General features: G+C 36.0%; 3 protein-coding genes across 4 annotated transcripts; 2 read left to right on the top strand and 1 right to left on the bottom strand.

Moving 5' to 3' along the window:
* The first annotated feature begins 4,448 nt into the window (after positions 1-4,448).
* Positions 4,449-17,772, top strand: LOC107766373 (homeobox-DDT domain protein RLT1). Of its 2 annotated transcripts, XM_016585150.2 has the most exons (19): positions 4,449-5,090; positions 5,720-6,172; positions 7,047-7,153; positions 7,632-7,916; positions 8,034-8,126; positions 8,240-8,404; positions 8,510-8,732; positions 9,345-9,445; positions 10,219-10,305; positions 10,456-10,608; positions 10,788-10,940; positions 12,261-12,470; positions 12,575-12,986; positions 13,110-13,294; positions 13,370-13,894; positions 14,417-15,046; positions 15,247-15,351; positions 16,110-16,373; positions 16,636-17,772. In XM_016585150.2, the coding sequence occupies exons 1-19, from the start codon at positions 4,964-4,966 to the stop codon at positions 16,672-16,674; spliced, it is 4,317 nt and encodes a 1,438-aa protein (XP_016440636.2). In that variant the 5' UTR covers positions 4,449-4,963; the 3' UTR covers positions 16,675-17,772. The 2 variants fall into 2 exon arrangements, with proteins under 2 accessions (XP_016440636.2, XP_075091034.1); XM_075234933.1 differs by having other exon boundaries at positions 12,575-13,294.
* Positions 16,744-17,772, top strand: LOC142171622 (uncharacterized). The gene has a single exon (XM_075234934.1). The coding sequence runs from the start codon at positions 16,744-16,746 to the stop codon at positions 17,401-17,403; it is 660 nt and encodes a 219-aa protein (XP_075091035.1). The 3' UTR covers positions 17,404-17,772.
* A 1,010-nt stretch (positions 17,773-18,782) lies between these two features.
* LOC107766372 (uncharacterized) lies at positions 18,783-21,411 on the bottom strand. Its single transcript, XM_016585149.2, has 3 exons — positions 21,112-21,411; positions 20,198-20,619; positions 18,783-19,437 (listed from the first exon to the last, which is right to left on the bottom strand). The coding sequence occupies exons 1-3, from the start codon at positions 21,274-21,276 to the stop codon at positions 18,999-19,001; spliced, it is 1,026 nt and encodes a 341-aa protein (XP_016440635.1). The 5' UTR covers positions 21,277-21,411; the 3' UTR covers positions 18,783-18,998.
* Between the last annotated feature and the right edge of the window lie 2,441 nt (positions 21,412-23,852).

Below are 23,852 nucleotides of genomic sequence, written 5' to 3'. Positions count from 1 at the left end.
ACGTAAGTTTGGATGAGAGGCGATGAAGTGGAAAAAAGGTATCAAGGCACAAAAAAAGAAAAAGAAATGATGAAAAAAAAAGAACAAAAAGAAAAATGCAATAAAATGAATAAGTAGAAGAGTTGAAGGGATTCAAAGAAAGGCAATGAGCCCAAACATGGAGAAATATGAATATAATAATCAAGAACGAGTGACGTTAAGTCTCTCTCGTCCCCCAAGGAAAAGAAAATACCTCAAAGAACTGGCAAGGTATGAACCGAGAATAAAAAGATGGAGTGCTTAAGGAAAGGTGTAACAACACAACCATATTGTATCAAACCCTAATTCAAAAACCTTCATTACATCCCGAAAGAAGTCCTACCTGATTTCGAGCCGAGTGAGTTTACATTAATGGCGATCTACATGAAGGGCAAGCCTATGATACTTGAAGTCGTACTTGTGACATTCTCTTGAGAGAGATGAGTTAACCTTTCACAAATCTTCGGTTTGAGTGCTAAATTTCTTAAGTGAGCCACGCAACCGGAAAGTAGAGGAGGATGAATTTAGAATCCACAATGACCCACATGAGAGAGCGAACTTCCTTGATGCTCAAATATCACATTAGAACTATATGTGCATAAATGTTTGACTTGTCACCTTGTTGATAATACATAAGTAGTGTGGGTAATTATTGGTCCCAACTGATGTGTAAATGAACCACCTTGACGTGCTGAAATGAGCCCTTAACTTGTGGAGGTGGGAACTAAATTGTTTGCTTGAGGACAAGCAAAGACTTAAGTTTGGGGGAGTTGATAAGTGGGGATTTTGACTACTTATTAACGCCTTTTAGCTTTTGTTTTAGTCTAAAAGCATCGAATTGCGTTCCCAAAACTAATAAAATATGCAAATTTGTAGGAATATTGAAAGTTGGACTCCCGAGATGAAATACGACTCAAAGAGGAGTAGTCCAAGCACAAGGAAACAAAATGGCACAAATGCATATAATGTGCGGTCCGCAAAAGGAATTCTGCAACCATAGAAGCAATTGCGGACCGCTGAATTCCACATGCGACCACAAACAAAGAAGCAGAATTCAACAGATATTTATGCAAATTGCAAACCGCACATGAATTGTGGGGCCGTAAGAGCTGGGCTAGGACTTAAGTTCAGAGAGTGTGCAAGTTTCCAAATCCTAAGTCCCTGTGAATTGCGGACCGTACAAGAATTGTACGCCCGCAAACATAAATGTGCGGACCGCAGAAGACTGGATTGCGACCGCAAACATAATTTGCGGACCGCAAAAATATTGCCTCGCGGTCGCAACTCAAAATTGTGCGGCCGCAGAATCCCAGCTCCCGCAAGATGAAGACATATACGGACCACACATAGAATTGTGCGGACGCATAACCTCCCGAGGGGTATTTTAACCGAAATTTTTAGACTTGTATAAATAGAAGAGTTTCATGAAATTAGGTCAAGTTTTGACATCAACAAGTACTGTAGCTGTTTTTCTTTGCCTCTTTTGGAAGTTTACTATATTTTGATATTTTTGACAATAGATTTTATTATTTTAAGCTTACATTATGAGTTTAATTAGTCTTTCTTCTTAATTTTCTTCAAACCCAAGCATGAGTAGCTAGATTTTTATTAGGGTTGTGATTCAACCCTAGTGTGTAAACCTTATGGGTATCTAATTTAGTAATTTTTTTATGATTGATGTTTACTATTTAGCCTAGTTCATGCTTTAATTTGTAAAATTAATGGTCGCAAATATTAGTTCATGCCTAATTGACTTATAACCTGTTTGGCCAAGCTTTTTTTGAGGCAAAAGCATTTTTTTTTTGTTGTCAAAAGTGTTTTTTTCTAAAATTAAGGTATTTGGCCAGACTTTTAAAAGGAAAAAAAATGCTTTTGAGGAGAAACATAAACAGTTTTGGAGAAGTAAAAAAAAATAGCTTCTCTTCAAAAGCACTTTTTTGAAAAACACTTTTGAGAAAAATACACTTAGAAGCTGTTTTTTAAAGCTTGACCAAACACTAATTGCTGCTCAGAAGTGCTTTTCAAATTAATTAGCCAAACACAAACTGTTTCTCACCAAAAGTACTTTTGAGAATAGTACTTTTGAGAAAAAACATTTCTCAAAATAAGCTGATTTTTGTAGCTTGGCCAAAGGGGCTATAAGTCTCTACTTGAGAAAGAGAAACTTAGTATAGAAAAACTTGGCTAACAAGGAATTGGGTCAATCGAGAGATTGATTAACCCAATTAAAGGGTTCAACATAGAGATAGTAATAACCCGACTTGAGCTTTTATCAACTGTTTTGTGGGATACTCATTTGGTCTTGAGAAAACCAAATTGGGCAAAATCAATCTCTGACCAAGAGGTATTGAGTGGGTAATTGAGAATTGATAGCTAAAATACACCCCGATCAACAAAACAAGCATTAAGGTCTTTTTCACATTAGACAAATACCTAGACAATGGTCACAATCCTAGGCTTTTTACCAATTTGAAAAACCTCAAAAATAACTACTCCCAGTATTCTTTCTTTATTCTACAATCTTTAGTGTAAAACTAGAAATAGAAATAAAACCTTTTTGTGGAAGTGCAAATCAAGATAATTTAATTACGCGCATTAGAATATATACCCCTAACTCTCATCTTAGCTCCATGTGGATTCGACTCCGATTCTTAGTTAGGTTTTATTATTGCAAACGACCGTTTCATACCTCTTTTGAGGTGTACAATTGGACACGATCAGATGGTCTCCCAAATTAATTGCGCGCGCACACACACACACACACACACACACACACACACACACACATATATATATATATATATATATATATATATATATATATATATATAATTTTTAAATATAGCTACCATATACATAATTACTTCCTATAGCTACTATTTAGTTGTTATGCGACTGTATTCGTTGTATTCGCGCTACTGTATTCATGAATACAGTAGCAGAATTCGCCTAAAAAATATGGGAGTCTAGTTGTTTAATAACAGAAGAGGATCAGTTAACATGTATCACTCATAATTTAACTCAACAAAATTAATTCTACATAAATTTCGTTGCTACTGTGCTGTATTCCATGTATTACTAAAAAAATTGGTTTTAGTGCTAGACAAATTCTGTAGCCAAACAGAAAAATCAGTCGCTAATCTCATTCAGTGACGGATTAGCGACATATTATCAAGAAATTCTGCTAGCTACGGGCAATTTAGTGACAGATTAGCGACGACGTTCGTAGCTAATTCTAATTTTTTTTGTGGTGTTTCACGCGACTGTATTTATAAATACAGTGAGGTAATTAAGAAATAGGGTGTATACCATTCAATTCAATTCGATTGTATACATTATATTCAATTAAAAAATATTCATTATTAACTATTATACATTGTATTCAATCCACCATATTCAATTTAACTGTATTCAAACAACAAAAAATCACAAAATACAACGATATTTAGCTGTATTAAAAAATACAGATCTTCAAAATATATAAATACATGCAAAAAATAATGTATTTATACAAAAATATAATGTATTTGAGTGTATTTATATAGAATAAAATATATTTATATCATTGTATGTGACTAAATAACAAAGAAGAGAAGAAAGTTTGCCGGAGATGGCATTTTTCGCCAAGTAAAACACTGTATACTTTGTACTAAAACAAAAAATGGAGACGAACAAAAATCTGGTCCTCAAATCTTCTCCGATGTAGCCATAGATAAATATGTTCGCTAGCAGTCAACGAGCCGCCTGGATGCGAGTTGATGGAGAATGTTGATATGAGAACGTAAAAAGAAAGTAACATCGCTAATATCACTTTTTCTTCTAGTCTAAAAGTTGGGTAAGTTTAACAACAAACCGAATCTAAGATGTCAAAAGGGCCGTGTTATGTTTGAGGGAGAAGAGAGATGATTGAGAATCTTGATGATAGAGAGACAAGGAAGAGAGAGAGAAAGAATATAATTGTTGTATTTCATGCCTCAATGGTAGGGTATCAAATAAATACCTACTTTGCTATAAAATATAAAAAGTAACTATAAGTAATAATATTTTGAAATAATTTTGATTTATAATAAATAAAGTGTAATAATTTATTATAGGAGATAAAATTTCCTAAATTTTATAGGTTATTATTTTTGAGAGCGACCAAAATATACCTTTCTCTTGAAAATACTCTTTCATTAATGCAAGCCCATTTCAATCAGAGTGTTTGATATGGTGAGCCCAATGATGAAGATGCTATTAGGCCCAAAAAGTGGTGGAGCCCACTTAAACAAATTCCTGAGCCTCACAAATCGGATTAGTCACACGAAAAAGAGAAGATTCTTCAAGCAAGATGTGAAACAAAAGATTACAAGCGAAGATAAACCTGAAAGTACCGAAAAACCCAGAAAGTCCAACTTTAAATAGAAATAAAAAAATAAAGTAAAAAAAATAATATAAACAGAGAAACAAAAGTGCCTCTCAATCAATGAAACTCGCACATAAAAATTTCCATTTGATTTCGTTGTCAAAAAAAAGAAAAAGACTCAAAACTCAAAGTGTTTTGTTTTAAACAACAAGAAAAGAAGTTAGTACATGTACCCTTGTAACGTGTTTCGGAAATTCCTTTTTTAAAAACGAACGAAATTTGGAAAAAATTAAAAATTACAACAATTACACACCGAAAGAACATGGAATTTGGAACCAACAAGAGGGACTTGTTCTACTATACTGTTCCTTTTTATTCAATTTCTTCATCTTATTCTTCCTCTTTCGCCTCCCTTCTGTATTGGGTTTATTTTTTTTTTTCTCTTTTCTATTTATTCTTATTATTTACCTCATCATTTTTCATTCATGTGTTCTTGGCTGTCACGGGAAGAATATATGGTTACCCATCTGTAAAAAGAGGTTGTTTTATTTTCAATAAAGATTGGATTTTTAGGGTTTTCTTGAAAGAAAGATCTGAAAAATGGATGGTGGGTCAGAAGGGGAAGGCAATAGGAACGTTAATCAGAGTTCATCCGAAGGACCCAAGAAACCAAAACGGCAGATGAAGACTCCCTTTCAATTAGAAACCCTAGAAAGAGTCTATGCTAGTATGCCTTCTTTATCTTTCACTTTTGAACTTCATTTTTTGATCTGGGGTTTGTTTAAATTGCTTCTAGATGTGGAAATCTTGGAGATTTTGGTGTATTATGCTGTTCACATGTGTCTATTTGCTATATGTAATGAGATTAGTAGATGATTTTGTCTAGTTTGCATATTTATGTACTAGGAAACAGCTGGGATGGGGATACTATGCTTGATTTTAGGATATAGGTGAAATTTTGGGTCTTTCTGTGGATTCTTATCATTCCATGTTTGTACTCTTATATGGTTAGGTTCTTTAGTAGTGTTATTGTTATGGTGTATGTTTTGTACTTCTGCCTTTTGATTATGCTCTGTGTGTTGAAGGAGTTTTTCGAAGTAATGTTTCTGTGGAATATGCAATTCTTGCTTATTTATCTACTCTGCTTATATATGTGTTTGAACCAGTCATGGGTTTGAATGATATTATAGATTTAGAGATCTGGTAGACAAATATTTGGTCTTTATAGAAGTTTCTGCCATTACCATGCATGGACTGATGTGAACCTTTAGTTATCAAATTTTTTATGTGTTTGTGGTTTTATACTTGTGATATTTGGTTCATTAATTCTTTTGTTTTGTTTTGTGATTTATGCAGTGGAGACGTATCCATCTGAGGCCACTCGAGCTGAGCTATCAGAAAAATTAGGTCTAACGGACCGGCAATTACAGATGTGGTTTTGTCACAGGAGGTTAAAGGATAAAAACACATCAGGGGGGACAGAAAAGAAGCCACGTGCTGGTGAGTCAGGTGGGAGGAGGAATTTGACAGTGTCACCTAGGGAGGATTTAATGGTTGCTGAAGCTGCTAGTGATCATGGCTCAGGATCAGCTTCAAGGTCCGGGTCAGGGTCAGGGTCAAGTCGGTTTGATAATGGGGATGGTATGCCAACACCGCCTATAAGATATTATGAATCACCTAGGAGGACAATGGAGCGCAGGGTGATAGCTTGTATAGAGGCACAATTAGGAGAACCTTTACGTGAAGATGGTCCTATTCTTGGGGTAGAGTTTGATGAGCTGCCACCTGGTGCATTTGGAACACCTATTGGTAAATTAATTTTTTATGTTATTAGAGATATTATAATATTAATGCATGTACAATATCGGTCTTCTAGATTTGGATATTGGTATTGAAATGAAAGAATTTGACAATTTGTTTTTTCCTTTGGGTTCCCATCTTTCCATGTCTTTGTAGGTGTAGTTCATGATGTTATCTCATATGCTTGTGAATGCATATTTGTTTTCTTAATAATGATTATATTTGAAAGAGCATTAGCTCTGTGGCATAAAGTTCGGTGTCATATAAGTCCAAACTTGATTTGACGAACATGATTTGATTATCTTTTCAGGCAGAAGATTATTTTCAACCAGAACACTGCATTATTGAGTGCTTTTTATTATTGTTTGTTGTTTTCTTCCCCAATTTTATGAGATTCTAGCATCATATATGTTTGTAAATTGCTCTTTGGAGTACTTTTGGATTCCTGTTAATTTGCCTTTGGGACGTAGAGCAGTAATAACTTGATGTGAATGGTGGAAGTGAAGTAATGAATATCCTTGCCTGTATGTGAATTTCAAATGAGATCAAGATCATTCAGTATATATCAAAACATTGCATTGTGAGTTGCACTCCTTAAGCTTGCCTACCTAATCTGGAAACATGACCAAGGGATTCTACTCATTTCCCCTGCAGTTGTGTTACATCCATCATAGGCCGCTGGATGTTTAAACAGCGTAGACTATTCATACACACTTGTTTTTATAGGACCCTCTTATCAATTCAGATTACTTCTAATGTGTTGTCTGCTATTAACCTATCGCCTCCCAATGTTTCGTTCAGACCTTTTCATTTTGGATCAAAAGCAATTTTTTCGGATTGTTTCCTGACTTTTTTTATCTTTTGTTTGTCATGTATGGCACAGAGATGGAAGAACGCCGGGACCATTACAGGCACTCTTATGACAGCAAATTATATGGATCATATGATGCTAAACAAATTAATGTTGGGTCAGCTCTCTCTCTATCTCCGGTATGTATAAAGAGATCAGTTTCTTGGTATTTCACATTGCAAAAAGCCTTTGAGCGGTTATAGGACATGTACTGTTTTGTATCCTTTCTGTCTTCTGGAGGAGCTACTCTCTTCTGCTATTGTCCACTGGATTTTCCTAAACCCCTGTTTGATAGCTTCGCAAGTCATTTATTTCGTTTGATGCTCCTAGCCTTAGAATAATTGCCTCGCTTATTTCCATCGTAATTTAGCCCCCGAGTCCTGTGATATTTTTTATATATTTTCGTGTAGTCATTGCATATGAGACCAGTATTTTCACTTTCAGTTTGCGTGATTGCTGCAATGCTGCTAATATTAATTTTTATTATCTAGGACGTAGTGTAAAAGATACCTCATGATAGGCTTGCTGTGGATAATAACCTATCAATGGAAAAACTTGAAAGTGAGATCTATTAGCATGTCAATTTGATATTGAAGCTTTGTTCTACTTGATATTCAGGCTCTGACAAGTGGCCATCGTGAACCTGCTGAGCCCAAGATTGTATCTGATAAATATGGACAAATTGCAGCCCCTTACCTTTATGATTCACCTGTTGACGGTCCTTCTAAAAACTTGCCAATCATGCAAGGGAATGGGCATTTTGTTAGGGAGTGTGGCGTTGAAGGTCAAAGCATTAATGTAATGTCTCAACAGAGCAGGCAGGGACGCTTTCCATCACCTCCGATGGATAATGAATTTGTCCCTAGTAATGAGGACATGTTGCAATTGGATCGGAAGCGCAAGGTACCTTGAACCTTCAGAATTCTTTATCTTTATGCTGCCATAGAAGCCACTTCCTTTCCCCCACTCTGTTTCCGTCTCTTCGTCTTTTGCAATAGCCTTTTTCTTTTTTGTTTCTAGCTGAGTGAAGAAGCTCGAATTGGGAAGGAAGTTCAAGCCAATGAAAAAAGGATCAGGAAAGAACTTGAGAAGCAAGATCTACTACGACGGAAAGTATGGAATATTTACATTTCTGGATATGTACCTTCTGCATCTCCTTGGAAAAGTGTAAACAATGAAAAACTATTTTTCTTGTTACAACTGACACACTACTATTTGCTTTTAAGAGGGAAGAACAAATGAAAAAGGAAATGGAGAGACAGGATCGTGAAAGAAGAAAGGAAGAACAAAGGCTGATGCGGGAACAGCAGAGGAAGGAGGAGCGATTTCAGCGCGAGGAAAAGCGTGAAATGGAGAGGAGGGAGAGGTTTTTGCAGAAAGAGCTCTTGAGGGTAGGTATTCAGAATGAGAATTTTATTTTCCCGGCGCGTTTAATTTTTTCTTTCAAAATCTGTTAATTTAATTCTTCCCGGTACTGTTGGTTTTGTAATCCATAGGTGGAGAGGAAGAAGCAAAAAGAAGAGCTTCGAAAAGAAAGGGAAGCTGCAAAACAGAAGGTTGCTATGGAGAGGGCAATGGCGCGCAGAATTGCTAAAGAATCGATGGAGCTGATTGAGGATGAGCGCTTGGAACTCATGGATCTGGCTGCTTCTAGCAAAGGGTTACTATCAATTGCGTCTCTTGATTATGATACTTTGCAGAACCTTGAGTCATTTCGAGGTAGGAGTTTGTTAACTTGACTGTCGCAATGAAAATTAAATCTGCATGCATGTTTTAGTTTTAAGGCTTTAGTTCCAGATTAGTTAATAACATATGTTGGAACCTCATTTTTGTCGCATTTTTGACCTGTATCTCTTACAAAGTGCATGCTAGATGGTAGGGCTTCCATAAAAGCCAGTGATTAAGGGGACTCCAAGGTCTACGGACGCCAGCAGATCTACCTTAAGTCTCCAATAAGCAAGTCCAAGCTGCTAAGCCTCATGATCAGCTAGGACCGGTACCAAAATATGCACAAGAAGTGCAAAGTGTAGTATGAGTACAACCGACTCCCTGTACTAGTAAGTGTCGAGCCTAACCTCGACGAAGTAGTGATGAGGCTATGACAAGACACCCACATAATAAACCTGTGCAGATAAAAATATATGTACAAGAAAACAACAATAACATCTAAACATTTTGCTGGTATAAGTTTTATACTGTAATCCAGTTTGAAGTAGTAAATTCTACATGTAATTCATTCTTTTCTCTTCTCTCTTCTTTTATTTAAGCTGCTTATCTGCAAAGGTGATGAAGTTTTTGGTTTGTTGCTGAAATGCATCTTATGTGATCCAGAATCTTTGTGTGAATTCCCTCCCAAGTCTGTCCAATTGAAAAAGCCGTTCTCCATCCAACCCTGGAATGCCTCAGATGACAATGTTGGGAATCTTCTTATGGTATGCTGCTTAATCATTTAAATGGCTCATTTATATTTGTCTATGTCACTAGTTGGCTGATGTTTTTCTTATCCTTCAACTTATCAAGTACACATCGAGACGATGATCACTTCAATTTTGATGATTATATAAGCCGCAGATTTACTCCTATTTTTTTAATCTGTACTTCATCATGGGTTGGTGCAAGGATTTAAACCAATCATTGCAAAGCCTGTTTATGTTTCAGATTGAAATAGGTTAAGTATGGTGGAGAGACTTCCTTTTTCATCCGGGTTATATAAAATCGAAAGTGAATGCTTTTAGTCAGTTTAACATAGGAATTTCTATCTTTCGCAAGTTTCAAGTTTATCTTACTTTTTTTTAGAAGTTTGTCTTACTTGAACATCTATATTAAAGGGTCTTTTGTAATGTTACAAGCAAACTGGTAGTGTCATGTGCCTTTCTCTCTGAAATGACACCTGTGGATTTAATCTTTTTTCATTTGATTTTTAAATTGTGTGGGAGAGAATGCTAATACTTGAAAGGATGTTACACATTAAGTTTGAAATGATGTAGAGTAGTATTTGGTTTATATTAGTTTGACTTTTAGGAGGGACTGAAATTTAGATATTAAAGAAACAGGTGAGTGTTTTCTGGGGTAGACCAAAGTGTAAAGTAGGTCATCTTTACTTGGACGGAGGGATGGTAATTCTATATTGATTTTGCTCTTTTCAGTTGAGTCAGGTCTCTTTAGTGCCTTTGAACTAAACATCAAACCTTCTGATTTTTTACAGGCTTGGAGATTCTGCTTAAATTTTGCAGATATTCTGGGGCTTTGGCCTTTCACTCTTGATGAATTTCTTCAAGCTTTCCATGACTATGTGAGTACCTTTGGCTGAAATTAACTGTGAACTCAGGGTCTGAGTTGCTTTTTCGGCATGTTCCTGTGGGCTTCCAAGTTGTCCTATCTCTTTAAAAAGGCTGGATGATGGGCCACTGATTGCCTTAGTTTACTTGCTTTATCTTTTCAGGATTCCAGATTGTTGGCTGAGATACATATTGCTCTTCTGAAACTGATTATAAAAGATATTGAAGATGTTGCTCGAACTCCTTCTGGTGGGCCTGGAACAAATCAGTATAGTGCTGTCAATCCTGAAGGTGGACATCCTCAAATAGTTGAAGGGGTAATCACTGCCTGTGCATACTTCCTCTTTAGTCCGTAATGTACTCTCCTTTTTCTATCAAGTTCATGGATAACACACCCATGTTGGGTGTTTTTCCACGATACTACATTGGTGGTAGGCCATAATGTACTCTCTTGTAGAATGATCAAAGCTTACCAGTTTGTGGACTTCATTGACAGGCATATCTTTGGGGTTTTGACATACGCAATTGGCAGAAACACTTAACTCCTTTGACATGGCCTGAAGTACTGCGTCAATTTGCGCTCTCTGCTGGATTTGGACCTCCATTGAAGAAAAAGAGAGAAAGGGCTTGTTTGAATGATTCTGATGAGGTGCTACATTTTCTGTCCTCATTTTCATCTTAGCTAATATATCGTGGCTTCTATTTTTATATGTGGTTTAAGATCTAGTATTTGGTAATAATCTATGTAGTGGGATATTTTGATGTTGGTTGCTGCAGACGGAGATATAGCATTTTTTTTAATAATTGGTTATTTTGAAGTTGATCAAAGCTTATGGAGATGCATAATGCAAAAACCGCATAGTTCCTTTTCCTTGAATGTTTCCAAATTCTGTGCTTGCTCTCTGCTATAGCCCTAGGACTGACAGTAGTTGCAATTTGAATATATGCTTTCTTCCAGTTGTTTTTGTGTTGTGTCAAGTCGTTATCTTATGTTTCATTCTGGTGGTAGTGCTATTTCTATGTCTTTACCAGATAAGTGGTCTGATTAATATTAGCTCAAGTTCATGGTCCATTTGCTAATCTGCCTAGTTTTGATCATAGCTTATTCAGCTGCTATCACAGTATTTTTTGTCAAGACTTGTGTCTTGAAATCATCTTGGACCACTAGGAGCCAGACTGTTTCGTCGTTCAATTGTCGTTTCCAACCATTGTTTCTTTCATGTACATGCATGTTATGTTGGGATATATGTGTCGCACCAAAGGGTGTGGCCTAGCGGTCTATGCAGTGGGTGAAAACATGGGAGACCAGGGTTCAAATCCCAGTAGAGACAAAAACGCACTAGGTGATTTCTACCCATTTGTCTGAGCCTGGTTAAGCAGAGGTACCTGGTCTTTTTGCTAGCGGTTACCTGGTGGAAATAGTCGATGTGAGTTTAAGTTGGTCTAGACACCACCGTTACAAAAAGAAAATGTTGGTATGTATGTGGCTATGTAGGTCTACGAATTGGAATTGTGGTACAGAATTGGATGAGAGAGTGGGGAAGTCAAAGTCAATCTGCTTCTGATGGATTGATTATGGAAACTAGCTTCCTAGCCATAAATTATATCACCTTTTAGTAGATCATCCCAAGTCATTTGCTCTCCCCAACTATCTCGATTAGCTGATATTGTATAGTTCCTGCGTTGATTGGAAGCTTTACCTTTTGGACCTATGTGGTGAGATGCTGTCTTTAAATGGAACGACGTGGTTACTGTGGATTCATATAGTCGACTCTAAGTTGCTTGGAATTGAGGCTTAACTGTTGTTGTTTCATGGGATGCTGTCGTTTGCTGTTAAATGATAATTCCATGGTGATCATCAGAGAGCTCCCTCTTATCCTAGAATGGTACCTGCATCCGGTCTTTGACATTCTATGTCAAATAGATAGTGCACTATGTCTAATTATGGTATTGTTTCCCTATTATGCAGACTAAAGGCTGCGAAGATGTTGTATCCACCCTGCGAAGTGGTTCGGCAGCTGAAAAAGCTGTTGCAATTATGCAAGAAAAAGGATTTATGTCGCAGCGCAAATCCAGGCATCGGTTGACACCAGGGACTGTTAAATTTGCTGCTTACCATGTTCTCGCTCTCGTGGGAGACAAGGGCTTGAATGTTCTAGATATTGCGGAAAGGATTCAAGTAACTGTTCTCTTAATGCACATTGTCGCTGTCTCTTATGTTAATTGGTTCAATATGTCTGAAGATTTTTCTTCTTAATTTACTTCTCTGCTTTTTGTTCCCAGAAATCTGGCCTACGTGACCTTTCAACAAGCAAGACTCCAGAAGCCTCTATATCTGTTGCTTTATCAAGGGATCCCATACTTTTTGAAAGAATTGCTCCTTCAACGTACAATGTGCGACTTGCTTTCAGGAAGGATCCTGCTGATGCTGATGCAATTATTTCAGCAGCCAAGGAGAAAATACAAAGATATGCTAATGGATTTCTCTCTGGACAAAATGCTGAAGATGAGGAAAGAGATGATGATTCTGAAGGTGAAGGTGATGTTGCTGAAGGCCCAGAAGTCGATGACCTGGGTACTCCATATGGTGCAAACAAGAATAGCGAGAAATGCAGCATACTTGACACCTGCTTGGTGAATGGAAAAAGTAAGCCCTCTGATGAGGTTGCACAACAAATTGGAGTTGATGTTGCTGGTAAGGACATAGTTTTAACTACTGATTTATTTTACGCTTTATTTGCCCTTTTTAATGTGAAAGCACTGTGTAGTAATTGTCGAAAACACTATTTTTCATTAGCTGTTGATGATCTATATATAGGTATTGAGGGAAGTAATCCTAGCCAAGAATGTTCAGAAATTGATGAGAGCAAAGCAGGTCAGCCATGGGTTCAAGGACTCACTGAAGGTGAATACTCTGACCTATGTGTTGAAGAGCGTCTAAAAGCTCTTGTTGCCTTGATTGGCATAGCAAATGAAGGGAATTCTATCCGTGTAATTCTTGAGGTAATAAATCTGGCAAATTCATCAGTAATGACCATTACTGTCTCTTTCAGCTATTTAAGAAAGATGGTTTTGCAGGATCGCCTGGATGCCGCAAATGCTTTGAAAAAACAAATGTGGGCTGAAGCCCAGTTGGATAAAAGACGATTGAAGGAGGAGACAATCAATAAATTTAATGATAGTTCCTTCAATGCTGTGGTAGAGGGCAGCCAAAGCCCATTGGGATTTCCAAACAGTAAAAATCAAGGGACAGCACCAACCACATTGGTTAAGGATGAATCTGCTGTTATTGTAGACAATGTTCAGAACCACTTTGAAAGCATCTCTGCTGAAAAGAGTTCAGTGGCACAAGAAACGTTCATGGGTGAATTGGCCATACAGCCAAGTGGGAATACAGCAGAAAGGTCACGCATGCAGTTAAAGTCTTTTATTGGCCACAAAGCAGAAGAAATGTATGCATACAGGTCATTGCCTTTAGGTCAAGACCGCAGACGTAATCGCTACTGGCTACTTGTTGCCTCTGGTTCTAGTGAAGATCCTGGTTCTGGTAGGGTATTTGTTGAATCACCTCATGGCTGCTGGAGACTTATTGACACTGAAGAGGTATGTTCCTTCCTTCTTGTTTCAGAATACACTTCGCTGTGAACAAATCATTATAGCAGGTTCAGTATGGTTGAATATATGTTCTACGGAAGGGAAGACGTTTGCACTATTTGGTTAGGAACAAAAAGGAGCCCAGCCCGGTGCACTAAGCTTGCGCTATGGGCGGGTCCGAGAATGGGACTGATCAAGTTAGTTCTATTGTATGCAACCTGACCTTGCATTTCTGCAAAGAGGTTGTTTCTGTGTTTAGGTGTAAGAAATGGAAAGTAATTTATGACTGAAGAAGATAATACAAAGAACAATGAGATGACTCACTAAAGAAATGAAGAACTAGATGAATTCAAAGTTTAAAAAGAATTAAATGCTGGGTAACAAGTGTTGTGGACTTGTTGCGTTTCTTGACTAAGGAAAGTTATTGGGGTTAAGGAAACACCCTGTATAGTTAGATAGATCTTAGCAAGGTCTTGTATACCAGACCTAGCTATTATCTGTTTATCTACTAATCTGTTATTTTACCTGCAGGCATTTGATTGTCTTTTGGCTTCTTTGGATACTCGAGGGGTCAGGGAATCACATTTGCATATTATGTTGCAAAAGATTGAGGGTCCTTTCAAGGAACGTGTGCGACGAAACATGTCTTATGATGATATCATAGTTCAACATGGAAACAAATGTAAAAATGAATCTTCTGCAGCTAGTTCAAGCCCAGCCTCTGGTGCAGGTGCTGACAGTCCTAGCAGTACCATTTATGGTATGGGTTCTGATAGCTGGGAAACATCTTCGTCGTTTAAAATTGAGCTCGGGAAGAATGAGGAAGAGAGAAAGAATGCCTTCAAGAGATACCAAGGCTTTCAGAGCTGGATGTGGAAAGAATGTCTCAGCTCATCAATATTATGTGCCATGCGATATGGGAAGAAAAGGTGCTTGCCGCTTTTGGGCATTTGTGGCCATTGTTTAGATTCTTATCCTTCAGAAGAGGGCAACTGCCCTTCTTGCAACAGGATGAGTGGCAAAGTTGACATGAATACTGACTTCCCAGAGCAGGCAATGGATTCTATGGACAATCTGAAAATTGATTACAATAAATTGGCGGTTTCAAATGCTTGTCCTCTAAGAGTCAGATTGATGAAGGCCCTATTGAGTTTCCTTGAGGTGAGATTCTTTGAGATCTATCACCGAGAATCTGGTTTTCTGTTAGGCTGTTCACTTTCACTTTACTCCTTATGTGTTTATCTTTCTAATGTCTGGACAGACGTGAAAATCAAGTACATATGAGGCACACCCTGTTGACAGCTTTTAGTTTCTTCCAGTGTGATTTTTAGTATTTAATTTTTTTGCTCTGGAATTGACAGGTTTATGTGCCATGTGAGGCACTTCAATCATCTTGGACAGAAGACTGTAGAAAGACATGGGGCATGAAGCTGCAAAATTCGTTGTCTCCTGAGGATCTTCTCCAGGTTTATCTCACTCCCTTTGGCTCATGTTATATGGCATTATTATTGGGAAGTTGAACAAATTTATCTTTTCTTACGAGTTTTTTCAAATGATTTTTAGATTTATTTAGTTTATGGGCAAATACGATTTGTAGTTCTTTTATGTAGTTCCTGTATTTTCGAATTTCCAAAAGATCGAAGGTTCTTTTTTCTTGACAATTACAAGAAAAAATTGAGGATTCAATGTACGAGTTTTCTCTGAAAATTGATGCATTGGGCCTCATCTGTACCCTTATATCAATTTTTGGACAGAGTAATTGCATCTTTATCAATTTCTTTTTGAGTCAGAGTCTGATTTAGGCTTAATGATTGAAGTGTCTTGTCAAGTTGCAATTTATTTTATGGTGTTGTGAGTTCAGTGAAATAAGAATATGCTATTATGCATGATAAGGAGTTGGCAAGATTTCTTCCTAGCGAGTTCTCTTTCTTATACTTGTTGAAAATGGAAAAGAAAGAGTTGAATAGAAAAGCAAAGGTTATGCATTTATCTGGGAATTGGTTTCACACCTTGGTTGTTCCTCAAATTATTTGTGTTAATGATGCTAGGATCATCTAAAGACTGTACTTTGTAGAAAGCATGTCACTGTGCCACATGCATAATAACCTCCAGTATAATAGTTCGGCTGATTTGATATGTTGCTGAACCTGTTTCTATACACCCCCTCCAAACTTGGAAGATGCAAGAAAAAAATGTGCTTGATTGTCTGGATTTTTTTTTGCAGATTCTGACTCAGTTGGAGGGCGTCATCATGCGTGATTACTTGTCTGCCGACTATGAGACTGCAGAAGAATTGATGGGTCTATGTGCTTTATCGATAAATGCGGCTTGTGAATCTACTTACCCTGGATCTGTACCACAACTCCCTTGGATACCTCAGACCACTGGTGCAGTGGCTCTCAGACTTTTGGAGCTTGATGCCTCGATATCCTATGATCCTCAGCAGAAAACTGAGGCTGAGTTAAAAAATAAAGTAGATAGCCTTCCAGTTGAGTTGTCTTCCCCTCTAGTTCAAGTAATTTTGTTATTAATTACGTTGGGTTTTACTATTTATCCATGTCTGTCTGTACTGCATGATACTGTCGTTGATTTATTTGGTGAAATACAATTTGTCAACTTGCATGTGGTGTGACATTGAATCGCATCTAGGACTGTGGATAATACTTGTCATTATAAAATTGATACCATATTTTGGCTAATGATGCTTTTCTTCTGTATTATATTGGTGACTTATTTTTTCTTGCGAACAGAATCCATCTTTGGGGTATGCTTCTATGAAAGATCTGTAAAAGGTAGAACCAACAGAAGTAGATCGAGATGGACCGTTGAGAGAAGAGAACTGGGATTACCTCAGCAGTATGCCTAGCAGCTCAAGAAGTAGGCAAGTTGTTCGTGGGCGAGGAGGTGGTCGTCCGCGTGGAAGGCTGCAGAAAGGATCTGCTAGCAAAATACCAGAATCTGGCAGGGCTGGTGTAAGGCCTATTGAGACGTTAACTCAAGTTCTTATTAAGCAGGGAGAAACACATGGACAGAGACATGTACGAGGTCGCCGAACTGTTAGGAAGCGGAGAATAGAGAAGAAAATTGTTGAAGAGATTCAACCAGATTATTTGGGTGATAAAGGCAGGCGACTAACTTTTGTAGTACCACCTAGAAAGCATGGGAGAGAAGAGTTTGATATGAATGTTGAAGGAATAGAAGCCACAAATGATGATAGTAATAGTATGGAAGCTGCTGATTCTGATGACTGTGCTCCCGAAAATACATACGAGTTTAACAGGAGTGATTTAATGGAAATGTCAGATGAGGATCAGGATGGTTTTGCTGGTGATGGCAATGACGATGACAATGATGATGACGATGACGATGACGATGACGATGACGATGAAAGATACGGAAGCCATGGCCAAAATATGGCAAGATATGGTAACATGGTTGAGGACGACTCAGATAGGGATGAGGACGTCAATGAGGATCAAGAGTCGGACTCTTCAGTCTCCAGAGATTATAGTGATTGAGGTTGCCAAGATTTTCTTGACAACCGTAATATAGCTCTGATGGTCGATCTCCCGAGCACACATAGGTCTGGTGTGATTGCATTCTTTTTTTTCTTTTTGGGAAACTTTGGTATTCTTTTGAGATGAAGCCCGAGAGTTGGCTTGTCTTTGTGTATAGTCTTAAAAGGAGCAATTTTTGTTAGCATTTTACCTTCATAATAGATGTCAGAGTAGTATAAAATTGGTTAGTCCGACTTCCAATATCGTAGCGCAATTGTGTAATATGGGGGCTGATACAACCGCTCTTTCAAATTCCACAGCTGCACATTTCTGATCATTTTTACTTCTATGTTAATGATTAGTGGCCTTATCGTTTACTGCAATGTTAAACCAACTTGTTCTTCTCTGCTATTTTGTGGTCACTTGATTCCAAAGAATAGATCCCTTCATTCATGTTAGAACTCCAATTATCATGCAAAACATAGAATAGTGGCGTTTGTAAATATCAAAAACGATAGAGGTCAGAGAGTAATTGCCTATCATTAAAACTTAATCACCTTTTGCAATCAATCATGAGGCTTGTTCTCAAAATTTTAGAAAAAAGAAGTGCGAAGATGTTTGACTCGTGAACACTGTTTCTTTCTTTTTATCTGTTGTATCTCGGATAACAGATAAAAAGTATTATGTGTTTGAATTATAAGTAAATCGGTGTGTTTGATTCAGTTAAGATGACTGAGATGCACTTGAAGCTTTTCCCAAAAGACATGAAAAGACGTTAATGGTATGGCGATGTACTCAAAGGGTGTGTTTGGGAAATGGTGTTTCTGGACTCTGGTTACTAAGACATCAGGAGCAAACTAGTACTAACAAGTTTATTCAAGCACTCCTATGCCAGTAGCAACCAATTTATAGCTTTTAATCGATCTTAACTTGTAAGCACTTTAAACACTTTTATTATTAACCAATGCGTAAATAAACCAAAAAATGCTTCTAACCAGCATATATAAACTTATCTAAACAGTAAACACCCTCGGATCTCAAAAGAGGAAATCACATGTGAACTTTCAAAAACTGCTCGTGCTATTCACCTTTTATTATCCAAATTCATCTTTGAGTTTTCCACTGATAGTCCCTAATTTTTGGGGAACTATTACTACCAAATGATGAAAAAGATCACGTGCAGCAGTATTAGCGTACGCAGAATTCTTGATAAGCGACGTCACATAACAAATATTAACTAAGAATACACATTCGAATCATATCAATGAATAGAATAGCAATTTAAGTACATTAATACAACTTTTTTCAACAAGCTTTTTGTTAAATCCAACCGCCTCTGCGAAGTGATTACTACAATAGATTTGTTATGACATCTCCAGCTTTAGCTTAGAAAAGAATTCTTGAAGAGCTTAAAATGTCAAATCCTTGATTACTGTCACATCATTCATTTATTGTCTTACACTCACAATTTGTAGCTAAATACAGGAAGACTACAACTCGAACCAATTACCTAAGATACAAAGGAAAAAAGGACTACAGAAAAAGAACAAAGAAAAGTGAAAAGCAGAACACAGAGATTGCGCAGACTAACTATGAGTACTTGTTAACAATTTGGCCTAAGAAGCAAGCAACTTCTTGATTCCAGTCTTCTGGTCTGCTGTTAACCTTGTTGGGAACTTGATATTGAACTTGATCCTCAAATTCCCTCTCTTTGAAGGCTCTTTCGCTATTGGCATTCCTTCCCTTGGAACAACCTCTTCATAGTTTGGATGTATTACAGTGCTAATAGGAACAGTCAGTTTTCTTCCATCTAGTGTCGTTAGATGGACCGTGTAGCCTGTTAATGCTTCAGCCAGTGAGATTTTCTGAGTGGTCACAAGGTCATTCCCGTCCCTCGTAAACACACTGTGTGGTTTCTCATCAATTATGAACATAAGATCTGCAGCTACAACATTTGGCTCTTCATTTCCTTTTTCCGGGAATGTAATCTTCGTTCCCTTTTTCCAGCCAGGTTTGATGTCAATGGTCAAAATTTCTTCTACTGGTAAAGTCTTCCTGCACAGAAAAAATTAGTCGTCAGCATATCGATTGATGAGTTTTACTTCGGGTGTAAAAAGTTTTTTCACTGTCAGATAACCTAAAAGGTGATTAAACATAACTATAACATAAGGCTGTTACAACAGAAATGGTAATGATTTGAATCATAGACAGTAGGACCAGATTAAAGACGGAGAATAGTGATGAAGTTTCAACAACAATAGTAACAACTTTCTCTAATTCGACCAGATGAAAAGATTTGGACATCACTTAGTTGTTTCGAGTATTTCTACACAACTGAACAATTGAGAAATTATAGCCACAAGCTCAATTTTGGTCTACGGACACATGAATGTTCAGCAAAGCCCGATTATTCATTTAATCGATTACTCCTTATATCCTACTTATTAATTCCTTTATAATACGCTTGCTATTGACATTGAAGCATAGTTTGGAAGTAAAAACTTTCACCCGAAATATGCAGCAAGTACAAGTTTCAGACTACCTGATGGACATTGGTCTGCAATCAGGTTGGCTCCCAACAGTGAAAAATCATATGAGACGACAAGAAGGATCATCAAAATAAGAATGTAACAACAAAAGAAATCGATCCATTCATGGAAGCGTAATGAATTCAGCAGATACTAATTTGCAAGTTGAACAAGCAGGGACAACAACTACTGAACTAAGAGAAAGGACAAACATGACTACATAACTATACAAGCCAAACAATCAAGAACAAGCATATCATATCTGAAAAAGTGATTAGTTTACTTACCCACTTGCATCAGCTATCTCCCTAGAGATTTTCATCTTCTTCGTTGTCCCCTTATAAAGCTCTTCTAAACTACAAGGCAATGTTCTTTCAATCGGTGGCGCCTTTCGGGGACCTGAACTCATTGGTCTGCCTTCTCCAAATGAACTAAAGATATCATCACCAAACATTGAACTAGAAAACCTTGAACCTCTCATCCCACTACCACCACCCATACCCCCACCAAATGGGCTCGAAAATCCGAAAAATTCTGTGAAAATATCATTGGCATTTCTAGGATTGAATCTAAATACATTTGGTCCATCTCCTGTCTGGAAAAATGTTTGCCCACCAGGTCCACCAGCATCAGGTGGTGGCACTTGACCTTTAAGCCCTTCTTCCCCATACTGATCATATATTGCCCTCTTCTGTGGATCACTTAATACCTGCATTGTAAATTACAAATTAACACCAAATTAAACAAATAATCATAATCCAAACTAAGTTCAACCTGCATACACGTGATCATATAGTTTTCCATAAACAAAAAAAATATTCCAAAGTGTTCCAACCAGTGGAGAACAATCTTGAATAAGTCTTATGAAAATACCGTCTTGAATACAGGGGTGGAGCTAGCTCTTCGCCTACGGTTCGACCAAACTTTGTATTGGTCTTAAGAAATTTATTGAATATGAATAAATTATTAATTTAGAACTCAATATGTAAAAGGATAAAAAATCCCGAACCCATAAACTTCTCTGCTTGAATAGACAATTGAAACCCCATTCTAGCTAGTTTTAATTACATGATGGACCTCCTCTATTTCAATATACTAAATAACATAAGCAAATTCAAGAAACAAAGTATTGGAAACAGAGATTAGTAGCTTAAAACAATAAATAGAATGAAGAATAAGAAGCAAGAATTATATATAATACCTCATACGCTTCAGAGATTTGTTTGAATTTAGCCTCAGCTTCTTTCTTGTTATTGGGGTTCTTATCAGGGTGCCATTTCATAGCCAACTTCCTATAAGCTTTCTTTAAATCATCATCTTTAGCATTCTTATCAACCTGCAATACCTTATAATAATCTGCACCCATCTTCTAACTCTTTTACCAGTAATTGAGCTTAAATTTGATGAATTAGAAAGATAAACAGGCTAATATTTGTGTTGTATGTAGAATAATTGAAGTTTGTGTTTGGAATTTGATTGTGGGATATATGTTAGAAGGATTTAAGGGTGTGTGTGTTATATTTATTTATTAAAGAGAAGGAGAGAGATGGGTCTGGAAAACAGAGGTCGTAGAAAGGGAAGAATGTGGAAGTTTCCAGATTTCAGTTGAGTACTGCCCCCGCCGTTATTCTGACGTGGAAACAAAATTCGGTATTTTCAGAAAGCATTTTAACCTTAGAAAATAATTGATTTCAAAATTATATATATAACTTTCTTACACAATGGATATTATTTCATAAAATCATATTCCGCTGGTCCACTTTAATTGATTTTTTTGGTTGTTTTCACACATATTAAGGAATTCACCTTATATCATTAATTAATAATTAAATTGACCATATTAACCTTAATTTATTCATTAAAAATATAATAAATTCTCGTAGGCTCTTTATTCCAACATCAACTTTGAAAAAAAAAAATTAATTCCTTCTTGATATCCGAAAAAATCAAATATTATGAATCACAAAAAGGCCAAAAAATTAATTAAAATGGATCGAATATAGTAGTTTGAATAACATTTTCATTTTACCATCATTAAATATGCTGAAATAGAAGAACTAAAGGTTAAATTAATGTAGTAGTACAAATAGAAACTTTCTATGTATTTAAAACTTTTTGATTTTTTTTAAAAAAAGAATAAATATTTTTGTAAAAAATTATTCACACCTTTGATTGATTCTATTCTCATTGAAATATAATGAAAAGGTTAGTTTGAATTGACCAGTAGGAATTTGAAAAATCTTATGCATAAAAATGGAAAAAATCTAAGAAATTATGGAAGTTGCGTAAATAAAGTGCCAATAAATGTATCTTCTTAGTTTTGATGAACATGTGATATTTCGTTTTTCAAAAACATATTGGGAACCAACCAACTTCTACCATGTCCATGTAATCTTTCGAGCTGATTAAATTATGTAATCGTTTCTCACATAAATTATAGTTACTGTTTCTCACTTTCATTCAAGATCTCAAGAACCCCTTGCATGACTACTGCTCAACTCAGAGGCGAATTTAGCATTATAAATACGGGTTCAATTGAACCCATGATTTTTTAAATTTATGTATAATTTATTAAAATTAAAATAAATAGTAGATATGAATTAATAAATTTAAAATTATAATGGATTCAATGCTAAATATTTTAAAAGTTGAATCCATAGGATTTAAATCCTGGATCCGCGTCTCTGCTGCTAATCTCCATATAAAAGCCATCACTTTTTGGCAATACTAAATTGGTCAGAGTAGTATTTATAAGGGTATCTCCAACCCTCCCTATTTCTCCATAATGGGGGTAATTTTTGCCATAACGGGGCTCCAATGCCCCCATTTTGTCCCCAAAATGGGGATGAATAGTATTACTCAAATATGGAGTGACACTATTCATATCCTCTATTACTATTCATCATTATTTTATTATTATTTTTATTATTTAATTCATTTAATTTATCTCTTTATATATACCTAATTATGTTTATGTAATATTTTTATAATATTAATTTTACATCATAACTTTAGCGTATAATTTTGATAAATTAATTTTCATGCATTTATTATTTTTATGTAAAGTTGTAAGTTAATTTTATTATAAGTTATAATTGTACAAAAAATATATAATCATCTTAAAAAATGAATGGTGGTGCAAAGATGCTCATTTTGTATTTCGTAATGCATTGATATATCATTTATGAGAGCATACTAGAGGTGAAAGTTGAATATTTATGTAATATTTAATATGAATTTTACCATAATGTAATATATATTTAATTATCTTGTATCTCAATGATTTTACTTTTATTTGAATTATCCGTTAATCTATATAATCTATAATATTTGCTTACAAATTATATTATTTAAAAATTTATGGTATAAAATAATTTTATATTAAATTATATGTGATGAATATGTAAAAAAGAAAAAAAGATAGAATTTCTTTAATAGAAATAAGAAAATAAAATTTAAATAAAAGATAATAATATAATATTGAAGAGAGAGAAAAATATATAATGGAATATTCTTTTTTGAAGTAAAAAATAGAGTAATGGTTGGAGTAACTTTACTCCATTTTGGAAGAAAAAATGAAGGTAAGGGTTGGAGATGACCTAAATCCGCGTAAACCCTCGGGATATGTAAACGTACCATCATGAATATTTGATTTTTTTATTATTTTTAATTATCTTCTGAATTACTTTTAGTACTGATATTTAGTATTGATATAACTCATATAACAACATTTTTGTTCGATTAAATCCTCGCCATTGTCCTATAGGTAACAAGTTGAATTACAGTATTTGCAGTGTTCAATTATCACTTCCACTCCATGTCACTCTCTTCATGGTAATTTATGTGGCACCATTTGATTAAACACAAAGTTTAAAATTTAAAAAAAGAAAAGACTTTTAAAATTTATGATATAAAAGAAACCGTGAATATTTCTATGATTGT

This window comes from Nicotiana tabacum, chromosome 17 (genome assembly GCF_000715075.1).
Source record: "Nicotiana tabacum cultivar K326 chromosome 17, ASM71507v2, whole genome shotgun sequence".
Taxonomy (NCBI): domain Eukaryota; kingdom Viridiplantae; phylum Streptophyta; class Magnoliopsida; order Solanales; family Solanaceae; genus Nicotiana; species Nicotiana tabacum.
The sequence above is the reverse complement of the archived record's forward strand: the minus strand, read 5'-3'. Positions and strand labels throughout refer to the sequence as shown.